The sequence below is a fragment of the Lytechinus pictus genome, chromosome 5, assembly GCF_037042905.1.
Source record: "Lytechinus pictus isolate F3 Inbred chromosome 5, Lp3.0, whole genome shotgun sequence".
Classification (NCBI taxonomy): Eukaryota; Metazoa; Echinodermata; class Echinoidea; order Temnopleuroida; family Toxopneustidae; genus Lytechinus; species Lytechinus pictus.
This window is the reverse complement of record NC_087249.1, coordinates 1,595,165-1,618,675: the sequence shown is the minus strand read 5'-3', so window position 1 is coordinate 1,618,675 and position 23,511 is coordinate 1,595,165. Positions and strand designations below refer to the sequence as shown.

At 36.1% G+C, this 23,511-nt stretch overlaps 1 protein-coding gene across 1 annotated transcript; it reads right to left on the bottom strand.

Annotated features, from left to right (window-relative positions):
- Positions 1-826: 826 nt before the first annotated feature.
- Positions 827-23,511, bottom strand: LOC129262600 (sorbitol dehydrogenase-like). Its single transcript, XM_054900737.2, has 9 exons — positions 23,017-23,511; positions 13,604-13,637; positions 12,604-12,768; positions 11,391-11,550; positions 9,198-9,316; positions 5,706-5,771; positions 4,864-5,039; positions 4,057-4,178; positions 827-3,458 (listed from the first exon to the last, which is right to left on the bottom strand). Exons 1-9 carry the CDS (start codon positions 23,086-23,088, stop codon positions 3,302-3,304), a joined length of 1,071 nt encoding a protein of 356 aa, XP_054756712.2. The 5' UTR covers positions 23,089-23,511; the 3' UTR covers positions 827-3,301.

Here is a 23,511-nt window from a genome sequence, read left to right as displayed (position 1 = left end):
ACATGTAATCCTAATAATGGCTTTTGTATCCCACAAAATCCAGGCTATGCACCTCCTATCTTGCCTTGAAATAACATTAAAGAAGGAGAAAGAAGTTGATGAAAGCCATATCACCTTCACGACATGCCTTTTTCATGGAAATGTTGATGGGAGAGGGAATGTTCATCTTTTATATCAGACATGAAGGTAAAGAGAGATGACTGGTGAGAATAGGGGAAGTAGAGGGTAGGAATAAAGCATTGTAGGGGATGAGGTTTGAGGGAAAGAAAGAGATGGATGGAGAGGGAGCGAGAGGTAACTGGCGGGGGGGGGGAAGATTAGTGAAGGAGAGTGAAAAAAGTCTTTAGAGCATGATAGTGTAGTATGTCACTGGTTCAAAATCGATTTCATTTTTACTGACTTTGGTATTCAAAGTTCCAACATCGTTCTCAACCCTGATTCAACCAAAGATGTCAACTTCTTAATTTTCTAATTCGCCATTGTTTTGCTTACATGTCTGTGGAACATGGGTTTGCAATTTATTTACATTCAGGGATGAGTCCAGGGTAGTTTGATTTGGAGGGGGATGGCCTAAAAATAACATTTATTTTCTTTTCATTAGTGTATTATTCTGTATACACTTACATGACCTCAATCTCTCTGTTGACTCTTCTTTCTTTTTCTTCTCTTCCTTTGAGCAATTGCCTCCTGCGTTCCCAGTGTCTCCCTTGTTTAAAATCATTTACCTCTCAGAAAAGTAGGTTTTCTCCTTGAAATCATTTTTAAAATAATACTTAACTTAAATATCCATGGACTTGGAATAAAATATGGCAAGAAACAAAAGATATGTAACAATTTATAAAAATCAATTTATTATTCATTGAATATCTTCGTCAAAAATTAAACTAGAGAGAAAATAGCACTTCACATCAAAATATTACTAAAATAATACGTAGTCGTATACTGTAAATTCTTTGAATAAATTCACCATGAGTTTAGCATTGTGATGCATGTTGCTACAAAGGCAAGATATTGAATTTCATAATTAGAGTAAAAATTAATCTATATATAATTTGTGAAGGCCCTGTCTCATCGTTCTGTGCAAGCCTTGAAGGTGATTGCAAAATGTTTTGAGCATGTTCAAAACTGTTTGCGTGCAAATCAGATTAGCGTGCGCTTCTGCAGTTAACTGCATGCGAGAAACTGTCAATGTGGGCGACCTACTGGGAGCAAAAAAAGTTGCCTGCAAGTCACACGCAAGGCTTGTATGGAACGATATTACAGAACCTTAAGTGTCTCCTAAAAGCACTAGATGTATTTACAATGACAATAACCAAAGGGATCCTTCTAATCTTCGTATCAAGCATTTCTCATATCCACTTTTAAATCTTAAAATCAATTATCACTATCATCAGTTCTCTTCACACATTTCAGTAATACATTATCAATGTTGTCAATAATGAAATAGATTCAAAGTAAATTGCTTATAATATTTCACACATATACACATGCATTAAACGTTGAAAAATAATACTGCTATATGATGAATGTTAATTTTAAATGACCATTCATTTTTCATGTACAATTATATATTACAAATGAACCATAGCAGTAATACAATAGCATTACATAATCACATTAAACATTTAAGGAATGATTCCCCTTACAGATACACATAGTAAAATCATGAATGGAAAAATGTTAGTTGGTCAAATGATAAAGATGTAAGATATAATTGATATATAAAATCTGAGAACATATAAACAGATATCTTAAGAACGTGTAGTACAATATCAGATTCAATAAGGTGCTCAGGACCTTGAATGATACAGTGCTAAGCTTTGTTTTATGGGTAACTGATCTCTTCCATATGTGGTGCTTCAATTAAAGAATGATTACTATATGGCTTTCAAATGCCAAACTTCGAAAACATGCAATTGAATAAGATATGAGTAACTAGGAAAATATGGCAGTGCTCATGTAATCAGTAAAAAAAGATTAATTTCATACTTCATAGGCAATTATTGTATTACAAAAGTTTCTGAAATGGATAGCAATTTATCACAACAATCTTGATCAGTGTTGCATAAACAAACTATTAAATCCAGGAGTGAATCCAAGATTTAAAAAAAAAGGGGGGGGGGGTCACTTCAAGAATAAAACGTCTATTACTTTTCATAGCAAGTATTATTTCAGTGACTTTTTTACATGAATTAAAAAAAAAGAAGAGAAAATGCTCCCTTTGTCTCCTGGAACCGTATCCTGCCAAAACCAACTTGCAACTTATCATATGAAACTTGTAAATTGATCACAAATATTTGTGTTACAGACCCATGCACACGTGGGATCATGTGACAACCGTACATGGGCTTCACAGGTGTTTTCAAAGCTTGACACAATCTCATTATAGTGCCTTAGGAAGATGATAGAATGAAAGTAGATATATATCAAAGTTCCCATTACTATTTATTTCTTTTTAAATTATAATCCTACATAAACTGATATCAGATGAGATGAATCATTACTTAAGACTCAATGGAGGGATTCACTAATAGCTAAAATAAATTCCAAGTCATATCTTCAATTGAGCTTAAAAGTTTTCTAGCAGCTGCATGTCATGAATTTTACATGACATTTCTTTGGATCATGGGCGAAATTTGATTTTGAATAGAATATGGTTCTAGATAAATCTCTAATTGACATTATAGGCTGACTTAAGTTTTTGGCCAAAATTCGTTCAAATAATGATCATTTTATTGTTTGTGATTAGATCATATAATTTCTTTTCATTTGATCAGATAACTTCTTTAAATGTGATCAGATAACTTGATCAGATAACTTCTTTAAATGTGTTTAAAATAATTGCAAAGCTAATTGTGTAAAATTTATCATGTTATCATCTTAGTATTACAATATCATATCTACTAAGTATCACATAATACATTTATATATATATTTTGATAGTTGTGAAAATATGTGTCAACATCATGATCGATATTCATGATTATGTTCTTGTGGATAAATGGTGTGTTGACAAGCTTCTATTGTATACAGATCATGGTTGATAAAATTTAATTCCCTGAGATTTATTCATTATTCAAATGCTTGAGTTCTATATAATTTCTTCTTATCTGTTCATTTGGACACTTTTTTTGTACAGAACTTGATTGATACCCAGGATAGCAAACCACCCTGTGAAGGTTCATGTGAATGGCCACATCACATGACAACAACAATCAGCTATTGGTCACGATGAATCACATGACATCATCAACAATCAGCTATTGGTCACGATGGATCACATGACATCAGCAACAATCAGCTATTGGTCACAATGGATCATGACCTTGATGGCTCCACCCTCTCCAGTCTTAGCTGTCTCAAATGCTTTCAGAGATTCTGCTAACTTGAAATGATGTGTGATCAGAGGCTTGGCATCAATCTTCCCACTTGCAATCATTTCTAATGCTGTTGGGTAGCTGTGAAAGGGGGAGGAATAGGGGAAAATTAAAATTATTTTGAGAAACTATCAGTAATCAATAGAAGAGGCGTGATTAATCAGTTGGTAAAGCAGTGGGATGCCAACCTGGATTTGAAGCCAGGTTGATGCACTTTGGTAAGACATATATTCCTATTACCAGGTCCAGAAGAAAGGACTTTAAGCCATTGGTCCTCTGGTTATTAAACATGCATTAACCTATTTATGCTTTACTTGTTATCAACGAAAACAATCACCTCTAAAGTTTAATAATAATACAATGGAGGCAAATTTATTTCTATTATGTTCCTATTGTACATCTTAGTCCCTTATTTACATTCAGTTCCCAATCGAAAATTGAAGATTTAACAGAAATTCAAAACTGTATCTGCATAAAGAGATATGCTTGATATTTATGATTTTATAAAGTATGGTCTGTCATAGAAAAAGAGTTCATTGTAAAAGTGATGACAGGGATGTTAGTTGAGACTCATTAAATGACATCAAATTCCTACAGAATACAACATGGGGAGTGACAACTGTCAGGATTGGTATAAGATAGTTACATGAATATTGGCATCCCTAATTCAATTACTTACCAGTTGACATATCTGAATATTCCTCTGATGTCCACTTCTCTGACTGCTGCATTCACAACTGGTAGAGTGATCTCAGCTGGTCCAAGTCCAACCAGAACAAGAACACCTCCTGACTTGGTTGCCTAATTGGTAAAACAAAGATGTACAACAAAAGTGAAATAAACATGCTGAAACAAACTTTATAACTATAAATACACATACCATCTGTTAAGTTCCATATTGGAGATTTCTTATTCCATGACCTTTACGAAAGTGGACATTGCTCAGCAAAGCATACCTCTTTCTGGACTTTTTAAGTGCCCTACATAGGCTTGCAGCACTGAAAAAATAGTGATAGAAAAACGATTTTGGCCATAAACAAATGGTCATATTATCTATTTTTAATGCCCTAACTATTATCCATAATCTATTTTGATTCAAACTGTTAATCATTCAATATTACTCTCTATAGCTCTGTCCAATAATTACACATCACCTACGTTCATTATCATGAGAATCTAAATTTTCCTTGTGCATTGACTTGTCATTGCCACTGCCGCTGTCAAATTCAACTTGCCGATGAATCTCAGGTGCAGGGAAGAACAAGGATTAATTGGTACAACTACAAGTATGGTCTTAGAAAAAATTAAAAAGGTTAAAATGAGGTTTGTATTTACTTTGAAAAAAAAAAGATAAAGAGAAACAAGAGAATCAAAGCATGGATTTTAATACAATCAGGATTATTAAAAGTGGAGGAGTGACATAACAACAAGGACTCAACTTGCGCTCATGTTATATGATGAAACATCCAAATTGACACCAACTTACATAGATCCCTGTCTGGATGGAGGGCGGTGCTCCGGTACACTCAATAGTAATACTTGGTTCTTCTCCCAATGCAGTATGAACACGTTTGACCATTTCCTGTACATCCCTGGTGTCCACCTTGATGATATGATTAGCACCAAGCTTAGAAGCCACATCTAAACGGTTCTGATCAAGATCTGTAATAAACAATATCTCTCAAGTAAAAAAATTGTCTTAGAACTCAAAATTAAATGTCTCTCAAACTGTACTGGAATGATAGTTTAACAGCTTTGTATATTGCTGCAGGGGCTTCATACCCAGGGTGGTGTTTGAACATGTTTCATGAAGCCATTTGACTTTACACATAACTTTTACAAAAGACATTTACACATGATTTTAATGCTTTACTTTTACGCATGACTTTTACCCAAGACTTTTTCACATGATTTTTATGCATGACTTTAACGTAATAAATTTACCAGTTAAATCCAATTCTCTATATGAGCTTTAGTTGAAAAATGATAATTGTAGAGAAAACTTTTATTTTCAATAGGCACCTGAATGGAAAACTCAAAATCTATAAAAGTTTGTTAGAGGTTATATGTGATATCAAATTAAACACTGGAAAATGGTCTCATTTAGCACAAGGAAAGGTCACCCGCATTACTTATAAGAGTGTGTAAAATGCAACCAGCTATATGATCTAGTTTATGTCGTTCAAGAATAATGTAAGCTGGTGCTTCATAGAAAAATTGAAAATCAAAGAAAAATTATTGAATTTTAAGAAAATATTCCAACTATATTAGCTTTTATATACATGATATGTAAAAAAAGTGAAAGAATAGAAATACTGATTGACTTACCTGTAATAACGACTGAAGAAGCTCCCATTGCTTTGGCAGTGAGAAGGTTAACCAATCCAATAGGGCCTACATGTAGTTAAATTCAAGAAGAATAAGTGGATAAAATGACAAAATTTTCTAACGAAAAGATTTTTATTAAATACTGAGAAAAAATAATGGACACACCTCACAAAACAGTCTGTATTTTTCCCAAACGTAAAATCTTCGCCTTTCTGCATTATATAAACAAAGCAATGGTGGACCAGGAAAACTACTACCAGTACCGAAGTATAGTTCTCACTTTTTCTTTTTTTATGATACCAGGGACATCCTGAAGCCTCAAAGTACATTACTGCATCACATATACAGGCCTGTGAGTGGGGATCGTAAAAATAGCTGAAAAGACTAAAAAGTTACCCAAGCTCAGGGATGCCAGATGCCACAGGTCCTGAAATGTTATGGACAATAACTTATAAAAAAAAGTATAACAAAATTAATTCAAGCCAATAGGGTCTCAAGTCTAGTTTACATCAATACATGATGACACACAGGAATTTTTTGGCGGGGGTGGAGGGGGGGAGGGAGGGGGCGCAAGAAGCACTAAGAGTTTTGAAGAAACTAAAAACTGAGGGAGCAAAAAGACAGAGCTTGTCATATGGGGGGGGGGGTGCTTTTGCAGTTTCTACAGTGGAATTGAAGAATTTATTGCACACTTATGGTTACTTTCATGAATATTTTCAGTAAAAAGATGTAGAGCTAATTTAAAGAAAAAAAATAATGAAGGGCAACTTTGCCACCTGTCCCCCACCCCCACTGAATACAGCCATGTATTGTTATCACATCTGTGTATCCTTTATTTTTATAGGCAATGTAGTGAAATAAGGGCAAAAAAACCCCAACAAACTTGCACTGGCAGTGTTAAAGTCATTACCAAAAGTGTATTTGTCCAGCTCCAGCCGCAGCTGCTAGCAGCAATCAGGCGCTCACCGATGCGCCCCAGATGGGCATGGCCTGGGCTAAAAAAGTGAATCCGGCACAAGAAGTGAGTACTGAGTAGCGCCACAAACAAGCAGTACAGCATGTACTGTCATTAAAGCTGAATGCAGAAAAAATATGTGTATACTAAAAATAAGTAGATAACTGTCACAAATGACATTTTAAAGCCATAATATGGTATATTATGCTCTAAAGTGTAAAATTGCATGCAGTACAGTAGACAAACGAATTCAATTGGATTCGTCAAGCTCTCTCTCTCAAGAGAAAAAGGGACGGTGGTAGAGATCGCTATTTGACATGTCAGTCTTTTTGCGATATGCACATGCAAATGGATATACAAAACATAATTTTTATTAACATGAATACATAAATGATGTTGGCCGATAAATACCAGGGGTGGTGTTCTGGAACACTGTCATAACTTTGATCATAAATTTTGTAATTTCTCTCCAAGATGTGACACCGCTATGAGTGTCACAAATCGGTATTCTGAACATTATCTTTTCCCCGTCATTTCTACGTTCCCGCCAATCTCTTTGGTGGCAAACCAATCAAAAGGTGGCGAACAGATGATTGGAGGGCATTAATGACAATCTTGGTTGACCTCATACAACTTCCAGTGTACACAATTTCGTATTGCCTGGGTATATTCTGTTATCTCTTAGGTCGATTTGTTTGTGAGACAAACCTGTATTTACCTATAATTCTTGGTAACAAAGATCAAACAGGTAACATGAGCCCGGATCACCCGTTTGGTGTTTAGCTGTTGTTTTAACGTTGTTTTCATTGTTACGTGCATGCCCAGTTCTGATCTCAACCACATAATATAAGACAGTATTATGTATTTCAAATGTAGTATTACGTATTTCAAATGCAAAATGCGCATTCTCTTTACTGTGATCATTGTGATGTCATAAATGACTTCCTTTCAAAAATTACCCTCAAAATGCAGGTTTTTTTTTTTTTTTGGTTCTATTTTATTGATTTACCATGTTCTGCAATAATATAAGAATACCACTAGCGTACCTAAGGGGGGGGGGCAGACTGCCCCCCTGACGAGTCACAACTGATCCAGGGGACGTGCTCCCCCCTTTTGATAAGCAAAATTAATAATTTGTAATGTAAAAATGCAATTAAAACAGACGTGTGCCCCCTCTTTTGAACTTGAAGACCTTTTTTTTTCTGGTACAAAATCCTTTATTTGTGGTTGTAGACCTTTTTTTTTTTTTTTGCTTGTCAAATTTTTTCGCGGACGAAATATCCTCCAAAAAATTTGCCCCCCTTTTGGAAAATCCTGGGTACATTGCTGAAGGATACACTTAAAGAGATAAAACTTTTACACCCTGCTGGTTCTTACAAAATATGGGAAATATCTACGTTCTGGTTCCATATTCCATTCGGCCTCCGGCCTCAAATGAGTTGGAACCAGAACGTAGATATTTCCTGTATTACGTGAACAAGCAGGGTGTAACTAATAGTGTTTCTTCTTCTTCTTTCTCTGGGTGAAGTACAGGGTATTGTCATACAGTACTTTGTGCAGTGCTGAAAAACTAGTGTGCCATGCCGCATTGTCGACCCTAGGAAATATACTCATGAGATTACAGGTGTATGTATGTATTAAAGGTAAAAGTGCTCCTGTCCAACTCTTTTTCCATCTTCGCCTGATGAAGAGTCATCCTGACCAACTGCCTCTTAAAAACTGTTCCAAAGAAGCAGATTTTACACTGGCAGGAGCTGGTTCAAATAGTGTAGCCTACAGTACTAGGAAAGAAAGACGTTTGAAACCCATAGGTCATACAGGGCCTTATGTATTTCCTAAGAAATTACCAACCCTGTAACACACAATTAACTAACTACAAGAAACAAACTTGACTGACTCTCTTTTGTTGTTGTTTTGGCTCTCTTCTGTCAATTCTCACTTTTATTCATTTGTTATTTATTCTTGTGTACTTTGAGCTAATCTGCAGTAGGGTCATAGGGAAAATCAGATCAAATAGCCTAATTTGGACAGAGAGAGAAAAAAAAATGTCAATCAGTTGGAAAAAAATATATATTATGGGCGGAGATTCACAGGCCTGCATATATGTTTATTCCTCCCCCTTTCCCTCCTACTACAAGTTTTAGGATAATACAATAACTTGTTAAGTACCAATTACTACCACATATATGTATGATATGAATATAAACAAAGCAACAGATAAAACTCCGATTAGAGTACAAATGAGAGTTTCTAATCTTTACCTTTCATTTCAAATCATCTAAGAAACTGAGCCAGTTATGTTCTATAAAATCAGTTCGTAAAGATGATCTGGGTCCCAAAACACAAAGGTTAGCAATTAATAAAAACGATTGATTTTTATGATTGATTCTACATGGTAGTCAATGGAATCAAACGTAGAAAAATGACCTACGATCATTGCTAAGCTTTGTGTAAACTGGGTACTGAAATAATAGGTCATCATGACCCTATCAATCAGAGTTCCATATGTTTCTTTGTATGTTATAACAAAGCCATACCTGCACCACAAATGAGGACCTTGCTGCCTATTGTCACCCCAGCTCGTTTACATGCATGAACTCCGACAGAAAGCGGCTCCAAAAGGGCACCCTCTTCCATGCTAACATGATCAGGTAATCTAAAAGAAACAGTGAAATAAAAATAGGTCTAAACAAAAATCATGACTTACTGTAACTGATGCATATGTTGAAGCCTCATTTTTGTCTATCTGTTTTAGTATGTCTTATAAGAAATGGTGGAGAAAATATTGAAATTTTACAAACAAAGTTTTCATAGAAAACTGAGCTCAATGTCATAAACCTCATGCTTTTCATTATTGTTATGTGATGATAAGACATATCTCACATATTCAATAATATATCAATACATAATCAATACTTCATCAATATTTCTACAGGAAATATAAGAGGAAACTATATGTTTACCAACTCCAACTTTCTTAAGAAAGTATTACTCATTCTTCGTCCAGCTTAACTTCTGATGCACACACATTTTATAAGTTTCTTATTGACTACATTCCTCCTTCTTACTAAAAGGTCCACTCCCCCAATTCAGAGTAATGTTATGACATACAAATTGTTTTGGTCAAGCATCCAAGGTTGACCAGCACCTGTTAGGCTGTGGACAGTCTCCGCTGGAATATCATAAAAGGGGTTCATTTCTGAACCCAAGTCAGTTTACAGTTTTAGATTGGCTCCAGCATGCAGATCTATTAGAGATCAAGTTTAGAGCTACAGAAGATTTTACATTTTATTTTATACATCAGTTTGCAGAGTTTATTTCATCATCTTCAGAGTATAGTCACCATCAGACTTACTCATGATCCTGTATTTTGTTATTATCAACTTATTTATAATCTTTATAAAAAAAATGTATGAACTGTACATCCTGCATCGCATTGTCTTCATTTATGCGGGTTGAAAGTAAAAGTGCAATAGATCCCAACAGCAACATAAAATTATAATGAAGACACACAGAAAACTGTTTCACTAAATTGATACAATTATTCTCAATTCCATTTCAGGCATGTGCATGTGCTAATGTATAGATTATGAATCTCGAATTTTATCTTAGAAAGGCTTCAAGCCATAATGTTTGCATGTAATGCCTACAAAAAAAAAGCAATCTGTATTCAATAAAATCATGTGTACCGAACATGTGCATATACAAGCCTTGGTAAAAAATGTTTACCTATTTAAGTATATGACATTGTATAAGTTTGAGTTTCAATTCAGTCTTTCACAAAGGATTGCCCTTGACTTGGTTCCAATACCCTGGAATCAGACTCCAAAGTGCACTGATAATCAAATAAAGATAACTCCCACAAGAGCAAGAAAATAACAATAGGAAGCCAAGTAGGTCAACACTAACCAAGTACTACATTCAGTCAATACATACAATGGAAGTTCTCATTTATAAAGTAATAATAGAGTATCTCTGAAGTGCCAAATCCACATTGATAATATGCTCAAGGCGTTGAGGAACATCAAAAGATTACATGGAGAGAGAGGAGACAAAGGATAAATAACAACAATCATGACAAAGAAAGGAAATTACTGGAAGACAGTTTTAAAGAAATGGGTTTTAAAAGCAAATTCAAAACAATCAACATTGGAAATATTACATGAATATCATCTGCATATGAACAAGATAGATCAATATTTATGCCGAGCTTATCAATTTTAAGCACACAACGCATATCCATCAAGATCAGAGATCACCCGTACATATACTGAATTATAATCATGAGGAATAAAATATTGTTTTGAACTTCACACGGCAAAATTGTAACAATACATTATACTGCAAATGCTAGTAGTTACCACCAAGTGCTGGATGCAAGGGGCATTAAAATTTTGAGGGGCTGTGGGTGTGCCTTTTCCCATTAAAAAAAAGAAGAAAGCTTAGGGGCCGAATTGGCTAATTGACGAAAATTCCCTATCTTTTTTTTTTTTGGGGGGGGGGGTGTCTATCTGCATCCCCACCTGTCTCAATAAAATGTGAAAATATTGTAGTCCCCCTTACATTCATATGGTGTGGAGGCAGTTGCCACATATTTTCAGTAAGCAATACCTCAAAATAAGCACAGGTGGGGGAGGCACAAGATGACCTTTTTCAATTGATTAAAGTATATGATCAAATGTTAACCCCTCCCCCCTCCAACTGCTACCCATGCACAAGGCTATACTTACTTATAGCAGAAGTCTGCTGCATGACAGTAGTAGCGTCTTAGATTGCCATCATAAGGGGGCGTGGCACAGAAAGCCATCTCACCACAGAGATTATAACGACCTCCCTTACAGAAATCACACAACCTACATGGTACACCGGGTTCAATGGCTACACGATCACCTAGCGGAAATAGAATAAAATAAAACAACAGATATCAATGAGGGTGGTTCATAGCCATCAGCAGTTCTGTTGTAAAGCATTATGTGTCATTATCATGAAAAATATGGCGTAAGGTATTGTTTTAATGTCTATAAAAATGTTGATTCATGTGTAATGTTTTGAAGATCAAACACATCTTTGCATTACATGGCAGTTAATTTCAGTGTTTGGTGTTGAGATGTGTCTCAATTCTTCCAGGACAGTGATTCTGTGTCTTGTCTTGGTGTGGGAAGCTGATGTCTTTCTCTGTTTGACGTCAATATGTCAGTGTTTGCCTGCTGAGACATGTCTCGAGACAGTGACGATGAATTGATGCAGGGATAGCCGATTAACAATAGTTTAACTGGGCTTTTTCAGACCAGGCTTTTACTGGGGGAGGGGGTAAATTTGTCCCTCCTAACCCCCTTCAGATCTCGGTGGCTGATTGCTTTGAAAATTTGCATGCAGGTAGTGCCGGATGTAAGATATTGCGTAACTTCGAAAACACCTACCTGAGCATTGCAAAATTGGTCTCAAGAGATGCGTAAGTCTTGGAAGTAAAAAGTCAGCAAGCGGTGCAGTGAAAAATTTTGAGCGGTAGCATATTCACAAAATTTGTTGAGGGGGTCAAATTGTAACCCCCCCTCCTCCCCCTTAAAAAAAAAGAGTTGAGCTTTGCTACAGGTATATATAGCTCTGCTACTTGTACTACTTTGCAGTGAATTTAGTTAGCACACCAGAAATTTTAATAGCAAAACATTAAACTGCCCCTGCAACCTACAATGTTTATTTCTTTCTACACACAACGCTGAATACAGCTCAATATGTTTTGCAGATTTTCAGAATGAGATCTGGAGGGAATTCTTTTAATTTAAGTTCTAGCTTAGCAAGTTAAATTTTTTTTAATGATTATTCAGAATCTATATTGGGATGCTCCTGTAGCAACATACAAGTTGTATTCAATACTGTGCATGGATGGGAATCATTTTTTTATGTTGCACATCTTTGTCAGCTAATCAAAATCTGAAGACTTACCCACTTTCAAGGACGTTACTTTGCTTCCAATCGCTGCCACGATACCACTTGCTTCATGACCAAGAATCATTGGTGCTTTGACAATGAAATCACCAATACGACCATGAGTCCAGTAATGAACATCAGATCCACAGATCCCTACAGCATGCATTTGAATCTGCACCTCTAAAATGAAATGGGGTAAAAGAATACACAATGTATCATTTCATGAATAGGCCTAATTATAGTATTTACTGGCAGGGGCAGTGCTACATGTACATGGGGGGAGGGCAAACCCCTATGATTTTTCAAGTCAAAAGAAAAAGGGTAAAAAGAAAGGAGAAAAGAAAAAGTAGCTCTGCAGTAGTACTGCACATTCACACCTACTTGAACAAACTCTAGAAACAAATAAAAGATCTTCTAAATGTCAAATTCTTGACAGCACTTTGAAATTATATTTTGTCAACAAAACGAAGCAACTTAACAAAATGTATGTGTCATGTATGCTCAGGAAACTCACAAGAAAGGCACAATCTATCTTTCACATAGGTTTTCCTGCATTCTCCAAGTGCTATGTTCATGATTAATGTGATTAATGTGAAGATAAGAAATGAAGTTTTAGGAATCCTGGTAAAAGACACAGCTCTGATTCTCGTTAAAGTGTCTGAAAGACAGACATACACACTGCATAAACAAACCTAACTAGGCTTAAGACACAAGTAACATATCATATTGGAGACCTTTAAGGCTTCAAAGTCTTAGTTGATTTTTCAAATACATGTAGGACTAGAGCTAATGAGAAACTAAAAAAAGCAAAGTCTTCTTGCCTGCTGTTTTTATTCCCTATTTAAAAAAAAATGATTTCATAGATTTTTATTGATTAATTATCTTATTGGCAAACTAAGCATCTCCTATCCAGGAGGCTACACTGCATTCGATTTGAACTTTCTGCATTCAAAAAAAGAAAAAAGGTTTCCATTACAAAAAAATCAAATGAATCACAATCAGCTGAGTCACGTACCATTTTCTTTTGGTTGAGGAACCGAAGTGTCCTCCTGAAAAAGATAATAAAGAAGTGATAGAATATATATAATATACACCAAAAATTATTAAACAGCTGCCATAACAATCAACATTATGATTTTTGCATTAGATGGGAAGCTCACCCTGACATTACATGTAGGTATAGGTTGCAATAAAATCAGAAAAATTAGCAAAAAATATTGGTGAAGGTTTGATGTACATGTAAATCCGTCAAAGAATAAGAAGAGAGTTGTGAATTTTTAGAGATTTTAATTTGTGGCGTCATATGCAAGGAAGCTGCCCCATATATATTCCATAAATGGAAAATAATGAATAACAATATTTTTCTTATTGGAACTGGATGCATGAAATGTGTCTGATAATATATCCATCGCACAGATTAAATCACTTTCAAATAATAAAAAAATTGTATTTTGGGGAATTTATACCACACAACCTATGGAGGGGCTGTTCTTCTTTGACGTCACAAATAAAAACTTTAAATATTCATCATTCTGTTATTCTCTGAAAGATTTTAATCAAACTTCCATCAATATTTTTCTTCATTTTTTTGCTTAAATATTAAACCATCCTGTAACTTCTGAAGGTTTCCATGGCAAATAATGAGTGTAGATCTAGAGGTTTCATGTGCAGACTACACCATGTATTCTTTTGTAGTTTTGTGTTGGTTATTTTCAGGACCAACACAGGCCTACACTCATTAAATCAACTTCTTGTCATGGTGAACTTCCCCCATTTAAGGGAAAGACCTGTAAGACAAATAATAAATCATTATGAAGTCATGAATGTACTCTTTACATGCAAGATGAATTGTGTAAATCGAGTTCAAGCCATGAGCTCTGTGATGGCTGGAATCAGTCAGAGCCTATTTATGGTGCAAACTTATGCAGTGTCAGTGGCAAGGTTGTTGTAGTATAAAAATAGACTAACAAGTTAGACCTATGATGGGGGCATTACAAGAAAACATTTGCAATCAATTGCAAATTTCAAATGCAAATTACAAGTGATATATCAACTGAACTAGTACAACTTACATATAATTAAGAAATCAATTCATACTAAACTGGGCATTATAAATTCATAAGTTAACAATAAAACTTAACTAGCTTGCCACCTAATAATTCAAAACTGCCAGTGCAGTACAATGCAGTCTTTGTTTAATTTGCTAGTATGATGGGGTGTCCGAACTTCGCGGACATTTAATAAAATATTCATTAGGCTAAAATTTGTTCAATTATTATTCACATTTTATTCCAAAACCAATTCAAATGATAGCTATCAAATTGAGTGCAAGACTGTAAACTATAAATTTATTGATGAAAATGTTCAGTAGGTCAAGGGGTTTCGCGATCTAAAAATTCTATTCCGATTGAAAAATGTGCGCTGTGCTGGAAATCCATTCTGAAAATTGTGACCTAACTTCGTGGACCAAAGTTTTGTGGCGATTTAAACAAAAACTCAAGATCAAAATGTGAGATATTTATATCACATTGACGGCAAAATGCTATACAGTGCGTATCAAAAAAAAGGTTACACTTTGAAAAAGCACTGGGAATTAAAAAATAAACAACATGTGGGTAATTTTTCCACATATAATCTTGGGTTTGGGTCTCATCTATCCAATGAAAGTAAAAGTTTTGTCAGAATGTTACAGTTGAGTGAGCACTGTCCATTTTTGTAAAGCTCGCAGAAATCTGTTTGCGCAGAAATGCTCGTTTTCACGCTATGTCAAGGGGAAAGGGCGAAATCAAACTTACCCTGCGAAACATTTCTCATACATTTCCCTTGCACTTTTAGTCAATTTAAATAAAACAGATACATTCAAGCATTTTGTAACAATTTTGCCACCCATATTGAAATTTCAACACTAAGTAAGCACAATCTTTACCCTTTTGTGCCAGCTGGATCTGAAGACATAACTAAATCTGAACAAAAGTTTATATCAGACATCTCCAGCATTTTTTCACTAAGTTTTTATCATTGAAAGTGGGTTTACATTTCATTTTTCATTTAATACTTGTTTCTCCACACTTTTCCCAAGCTTTGCAATGATTAACAAATGAAAATCAGGCTTAAGCCATTCCATGTAAATCACAGCTCAGTGTAAAGCAAATATTGTCATAATGGCCTCGGTGTGTGGGGGAGTGGGGCGGGGCAAAATGCACTCTTCGAAGTGTTTTGGGCAAGGAAACAACTCAAAAAATGTAAAAGATATCTTCAAATCAATTTTACTAGCTTAATTCCACGTGTTCTTCATGATTAAGGTCTACTTTTATTCTCATAACAATTTCAAAGTTCTGCACAAATCATTTTTCACTAAATTTTCAAAAGTAAGTGGTGCTCACTCAAGCGGAAATATTTTTCGACAGTATATCGTCATTTGCTTAAATGGATCTGTACCGATTTTAAAATGTGGAAAAATCTTCAGGATATTACAAATGTATAATTTTACAGGATTTTTTCAAAGTGTAAACTTTTTTTGATACGCACTGTAGAATTGATCAGTACCACATTTAACTCACATTTTTTTATATCTGCTTGCAAAATGAAGAAATAGTTCCATATGCACCCCCCACCAAAAATAACAAAGATTGTTGACAGTTCCGGTTCGTTCACTTCAGATTTTCTATCATTTTTTTTTACTGTTGCTTACCTTAGTTGGGACTCAAACTCACCTCGCTATGCTAGCGAGAAGCGTTGATTCCGGAAGGGGTATTTTAACGATTAATATCAGCCAGTAGTTCGACTAGTCTTGACTCACAGACCCTTTACTGACTAAATAAACCGATGTCTATGGACAATTACACGCACTAGATCCTGCTCGAAATTTGACGGAATAAAGCCTTATTTCCACTCCCCCATCATATATGTTCTATATTAGGGCTAGATATTTTATTCTGAACTATTCTATGAATCAGTGGAATATTTTCCCAAACTCTTGGAATACTTCTGGTATTTTCTGAGCCATCAAATATAATATAAATATTCATGCTGTTTGACCTGCGACCCTCGCATGCAACGTTTTGAAATCGGCCGTGAATAATTACGTGTGAGGAATTAGATACTGGCCCAAAATCACAAATTTAGAGGATAACCGGAGGATGGACACGGAGTGAAATAAGGGTGACGAGTAAGAAATAAAGCTATTTTTCTTTCTCGTTATATTTTTTTTCTATAATTTTTACAATAAACCACTTTTTGATCCCACCTTTGTCACTCGGTATATCCGAACTAGTTCACGGTCCCGAAGTTCGGGTAGGTGGAGCGTAGTGTAGCGGTAGTGAAGTGGAGCCTGCACGAACTTTGCCCAAGGTAGCCCAAACTGATGACATCGTGATTAGCCAGGAGGCTTCTAGAGAGTAAAAATCATTTACTAACGTAGGCTTACTCTCAATGAAGCCAGGTCTTCCTTCTCATTCACCTACACGAAGGACCCCAAAACCTGAAACTTTCACCCCCGAGATTTCTACTTTCCTTCTAAAAGATCTAGCCCTAAATCATGTACATGGGATAAAACTTCATTTCCGACATTTCTACGCTCTCGTTGTTATTTTTAAACAAGAATTCATCAAAAAAATGAGAAAAATATTGTAAAAAGACGGAAGAGACTTGCCCGATGTTTACGCCGCCATCTTGTTTCCTATTGTTCTTCTCCAACGTTACGCAACGCACGCGTCTGTAACGTTGGCGAAGAACAATAGGAAACAAGATGGCGGCGTAAACATCGGGCAAGTCTCTTCCGTCTTTTCACAATATTTTTCTCATTTTTTTGATTTAGGGGAAAATATGGCAAATTTTTTTGGGAAGTTCAGGCTGCTAGAAAAATGTGATCTGAATTGATTATTAACTTGTGTTTGGCATGTACAGTGTATGGAAAGAGAAATTCAGGGGCTTCTTTTGACAGTATTAAAGGACAAGTTTATATGATCATTTTAAATAAGGATTTATAGATAAATTGCAAACCCTTATTTGTGTGTGTGTTGAGATTGCCATTTCCCCATGCGTTTTCTATAGGAAAATGAAATGTGTTTTGCACAATTTTTTTCACTTTGTCGCAATTTTTCATTGTGATCTGGTTTCCAAATCTTTATAAAAATCATACCATCAGAAAGAGCATAAAAAATCCTATTGGGCTCTTTATGGACAAGTTTTTGGCATTAATGATAAATTTATAACAGCTCTCGGAAGCTAACAATTTGGAATTGTGTGTGCATTTCTTAACTACACAGTCTATGGCAGAGAAATGCTAATTTCATTCTTCTTTTTGGCAGCCAATAATTGGAATTTTTTTCAAATATGTTACATTTCTGTCAGTCTGAAGGTCATTTCTCTTCAAATTCATAAAGAAAATGTGATATTTTCTTGAAATTAGAAAAATAATTTTTTTCTCCAGACACCCTACTTACGCCAAACTGGCAAAGCCAAGGCAAGGGTAATTTTACATTTAGGTCTCTGTTCATGTTGATGATGTAAGATTTTAAGGATATTGGCTAGTATAGTGAGACCACCACATATCGACCACCTCTTTTGAAACCGACCACCTTGCGCAGACCTGACAACCTCTGGGAATGAAAAACTGTATTCTGTGATACAAAAAAATGTATTTTCCCCCAAAAAAGTGTATTTCATAATAAAATGCTTGGCGCACTCGCCCACCACGGCGCTCAAGCTGCATGCAAGCTAAAATGCGCACTGCTCTTGCAGATGAAAAAAAAACCCATTGAAACTTGTGTATATCTCACCCTGGTTTTTACAAAATGATTGAAAAAAAAAACAAGTTACCTGAAATTATATTGATCTAGTAACCATATTTGTGTACGTTTTATGAAATAGAGACATATAGAGATGATTTTTCTCAATAAATTACGATTTTGTACAAAAAAAAAAAAAAAAAATCAATTTTTTTTATTTTTTTTTAAATTTTTTTATTTTTATTTTTTTTTACAAAAAATGTATTTTTTAAAGAAAAACGTACTGCCGTATTTTGGTTGCAAAAACGTACTAAATACGGCTAAATCGTACTGGTTGGCAGGTCTGCTTGCGCGCATTAAAATTATTGCGTATTACAAACGATACGCGCGGGAGAGTAGGCGCAGTGGATATGAACGGTAAGAATCGATTTTACGAGAGAAAAAGAAGGGGAAAAGGTAAGAACTTTATAGTACAATTTATCAAAATTGTTTTGACTAGACCCGAACCCGCCCCGTTTCCGATAGGAAACGTCTATATAGAACAAATATCCGTCGTCAATCGTCGAATCATGTGCCAGAGCTCGCAGTAGAAGTAGTGTGACGATCATTTAGCATGTTGACATCATAGAACTGATTTGGAAGAGTCAAAACATTTCGCCACCGCGACAAGAATCGGCCGTAAACTTAGTCTTAGTGTATCGCGGGTGGTCGGTTTCAAAAGGAGGGTGCAAATGAGCAAAAGTAAAACCATCGTATTCGTTGTTCGCCGATATATACGCTAATTGAATCGGAGTCGCAGATCGAAACATGGGAGTCTGGGGAGCGTTTCATGAAAGGATTCGTCGGACGTTTTATTCGACAAGTACCATTTTATCCGACAATTACCATAGTATTAGTAACGTTGCCTCTCAGCCAATCAGAATCAAGGAAAGATGTCAGATCTGACAACTTGTTGGACGAAAATGTTGATGAAACACTCCCCCCACATCCTGATCTGCTCAATTTTCTGCACAAATGAGACGAAAACTAGGTAAAACTGATAAATATTTTCGCAGATATGATTCTTAGAAAATTAGGTGGTTGATAAGGGGTAGTTCCAACCACTCTGGGGCTACACCGCTATTCCAACGCGTGTTGGAAAAGTCGACGCCAGACGGGTACGTTTTGGCCTTGAATTTCCAGCAAATTCATATAAATTACGGCCTAAATTTAGGTCTAACTTATTCATTATATACTAATTTCTTAACCCTAATTCTCCCGGGGGGGGGGGGGGGGGGGCCATAATGGCCCCCCCCTCGACAATTTTTGCGATATATCCGCTGCACAAATTTGTTTGACCTCGCCGCTCACTGACTTTTTACTTTCAAGTCTCGCGCAAATTTTGGGACCAAATTTGTGACGACCGGATACGCGGTTACGACATTACGCAACATTATGTAAGTGCATGTCAGACCCAAAATTGCTCACAAACGTGATTTCATGTACAAATCCAATGCAAATTGTGTATTTAGCCAAAATTCATAAATGTATCATTATTTCTACTTTTACTGATTGAATTTAATTAATTTTGCCTTGCTTATGATCAGAATTAAGTCTGGAACGATTTCCATTGAAAAAACAATAAAAAAACAAAAAGTAAAAAAACAAGGAAATACATAAGAAATTCATAAAACAATAAAATACATAAGAAATTGATTATCAAACTGAAGTTTTTTTTAATTGCGATTGTTAAGAATGCTACAAAGAATATTTTAACCAAAAATTAGCATTCTAGGAGCTTTATTTAGTGAATTAGAGCAAAAAGTATGATTTATGCATAAATTAGCATAATTAATTCATATAAAATAAAATCTCATTATTTTGGAAAATTTTACCATACAGCCTTGTAGATTACATCGCACACAACCAGCGTGCAAATTTTTGCGTCGCTAGAGCGATCAGCGGCCGAGATCTTAAGGGGGGGCCATAATGGCCCCCCCCCCGGGAATGACAAGAATCAAAATACCCCGGGAGATTGAGGGTTAATTATAATGTAAAATGGGTACTCACGGGTTCTTTTCTTTCCAAATTTTGTGTTTTCATCGCCTCTTCTGGCCAACTCTTGCGATGGCTGTTGTCGCCATAGGATCCTGTACATGCAAATCCAGGGCGAATTGTCACATGACGCTCGCGAGTCTCTAGGGGTAATGGCCTTTAATCAAGGCGTTCTTTTTGCTATAATTTTATAATGACGCTTAAATATCGAAATCAATGTAGACGAGTCTGTGCAGGGGCATAACAGGGGTATATAAGAGGGGGCATAGCACATGTCGCGTGTGGAAGATAATAGTTACGTAATGTAAGTCCCGAGCACTAGCGTACCTAGGGGGGCAGTCTGCCCCCCCCCCCCCCCCCGATGAGTCACAAACCCATGCAAATTACGTATCTCTGCCCCCCCTGACGAGCTTGAAGACCTTTTTTTTTTTTTTTTTTTTGCTTGTCAAATTTTTTGGCGGCCGATTTTGCCCCCCTGTGGAAAATCCTAGGTACGCCACTGCCCGCACTACATGTACATGCATGTTGGTAGCACTGGGACCTCTGGATATTAACTAATCCAATTTAATTACAGATGGCAGATTTTTTTATTATCTGAGTAGATCCCCCCCCCCGGATTATTTGTTCTCACAAGACTTTCCTTCCATTTTACATTTCCTTTCGTTCTTTCTTTCTTTCATTTTTTCTTTCTTTCTTTCTTCCTTCCTTTGCTCTTATCATGTTTTTTTTCAGGTGAAATCCACTCGGGGGATGGCCAGCCATGCCCCCATCTGTTTACGCCTCTGAGATGTAGGCTATACTCATGATCTTAATCTTCGATTTTCCAAAGTAGGGGGGTGCATTTTCTCAAGTAAAATTTGACAACCCCCCAAAAAAGGTTATCACAGAAAAATGGTCATTTTGTCTCGCGTAAGATTTGACAAGTAAAACAAAAAAGATGGTTACTAAAAATAAAAGACTGTCATTTTGTCCGTGTAATATTTGGCAAGCCTCCCCCCCCCAAGGTTAACATATCGGAGGCGCGATAGCTCAGTCGGTAGAGCGGGGGTTTCGGATTCCGGTGACCCAGGTTCGATTACCAAGTGGTGCGCTAGTGCCCTTTGGTAAGGCATTTATCCTCATTACCAGGTCCCTCGGAGAGGACCTTAAGCCGTCGGTCCCCTGGTTGCTTGCTCACAGGCATTCGTGCTTGTTTAGCAGTCAGGTAAAAAATTTTGATTTAACATAACATTAAAAAAAAGTGAAGGTCATTTTGTCCTGCGTGAAATTTTAAAAGTAATAAAAAGATGGTCACTAAAATTGAAGTTCATTTTGTTTGTGAAATATTTGGCAAGCCCCCCCCCAAAAAAAAAAGGTTTTTGATTGAAGGTCATTTGTCCCACGTAAAATTTGACAAGCCCCCCCCTAAAAAAAAAAATGAAAGGTAACTGATAATGATTGAAGATCATTTTTTTCTTGCGTAAAATTTTACAAAAAAAGTGTGTCACTATTTGGCGAGCCCCCTACCCCCCCCCCCAAAAAAAAGGTTTAACTAATAATGATTGAAGGTCATTTTGTCTCTCGTAAAATTTGACAAATAAAAAAAAAGTTGTCACTAAAAAAAGAAGGTCATCTTGCCGCGCGTTATATTTGGCAAGCCCCCACCCCCCCCTAAAAAAGTTTGTCATTAAATATAGAAAGTCATGTTGTTCAAAGTAAAATAAATTTGAGAAGCAAAAAAGAAAAGGACAAAAAAGAGCAAAGAATATGAACAAAATATCCCCATTACAAATATTGCTGTGATTCTCATAAGGAGGTGGGGGGGGGGGGGGGGACATAACTTTGTACGAACGACATATTTTTTTTTACATCCAAAATATTGACTATGAATCTCAAAAGGTGGAACGGGCCAGAAATGCTCAACCACCCCCCCCCCCCCGATCTGCCACTGATTCCAATCGATAATGACTTTTCCCTGCAATACTGATGCTTGAAATCAAGATACTGAAGATTGATATATTGTAATATAAATTATGAACGTCTGACAAAAAGATAACCAACCGATCACCTGACCGATCAGCTGACCAGTACGTGAATCACATCGGAGTTGATCAGTCCCCACAGCGTTTGGAACGCTCACCAAGAATTCAAGAAAAAAGACTGAAAATGTAAGTTTAACCTCAATCCATTAACTTTTAACCATTGTAATAGATTATTTAAGATGTTAAGAACTAATTTATACCAAAAATTTTACCATCCAATTTGTATTAAGGCGTACATTTGCCAAAGTCCTTGTGTGCAAATAGAAACGGCAATGTCTAACCGGTTTTATCACTTATGTCGCCTATGAGGTCCATACATGTAATGTTGGACCTCATTGGTACTAGGAGTGGTTCCAACCATATTCAAAATTATGACTGTCTGCAAAGTATGGACACACGCGAAGTTTGGACTCACTAGACACTACTCAGTACTCACTAGTCACTAACACTGCCAAACATGACCGAGATAAGTGGGAGGGGTCTTTCTCCAGTTACGTTGGAGGCCGAGCTAGGCTAGCGCAGCGGGGCCCGCATCCCGCACCGCTCCACTGGCACTGCTGTCTTCTCGACTCTGACATGACACTCGACCTGCAGCTATTTATCAATAAACACATAAACACTACAAAATATAACGGTCTTCTTACCAAAACAAGATTACCCGTAGATCGTAATACAGCAGAGAGATTACCACTACCCGGTGTGGGACTGGGAGTCATTTTGACAGAATGTTAATCCACAAATCAGCAGCAACATAGAACTCACTTCAGCTAGCGTGTCTGTATGATATCGATAGCGTATTATGTGTGTGTGGCATATCGATCATGCATGCCAAGGCATTAGATTAGGCTAATCTCAAATCTCTTTTGTAAAAGTAATAGGTTAAATATTATGTCCTGATTTCTAAATTGGCTTGAAACGGTATTTTTCTGCATTGAAAATAAGAAAAAAATTTTGATGATTTTCTTTGTAATTTTGGAGTAATTTTCATTACTAAGTCTTTTCTTCAATCTTGTAAATAACAACAAACATGTCTGAAATTAAACAAATTTTCGGCAATAAGCTGAACATTTCGAACTTTTTTTTGACTGACAACTGCCAAAAGTAATTACTCCTCATCGAGATGTATACATCTCTATGTT

Bases quoted from the DNA above. Each gene is read 5' to 3' on its own strand.
- LOC129262600 (XM_054900737.2), bottom strand. From the start codon at position 23,088: ATGACTCCCAGTCCCACACCGGGTAGTGGTAATCTCTCTGCTGTATTA. The intron at 13,638-23,016 runs GTAAGAAGACCG...TATCTTTTTCAG, and splicing joins CTACGGGTAATCTTGTTTTG to GAGGACACTTCGGTTCCTCA. The intron at 12,769-13,603 runs GTACGTGACTCA...ATTTCATTTTAG, and splicing joins TCCTCAACCAAAAGAAAATG to AGGTGCAGATTCAAATGCAT.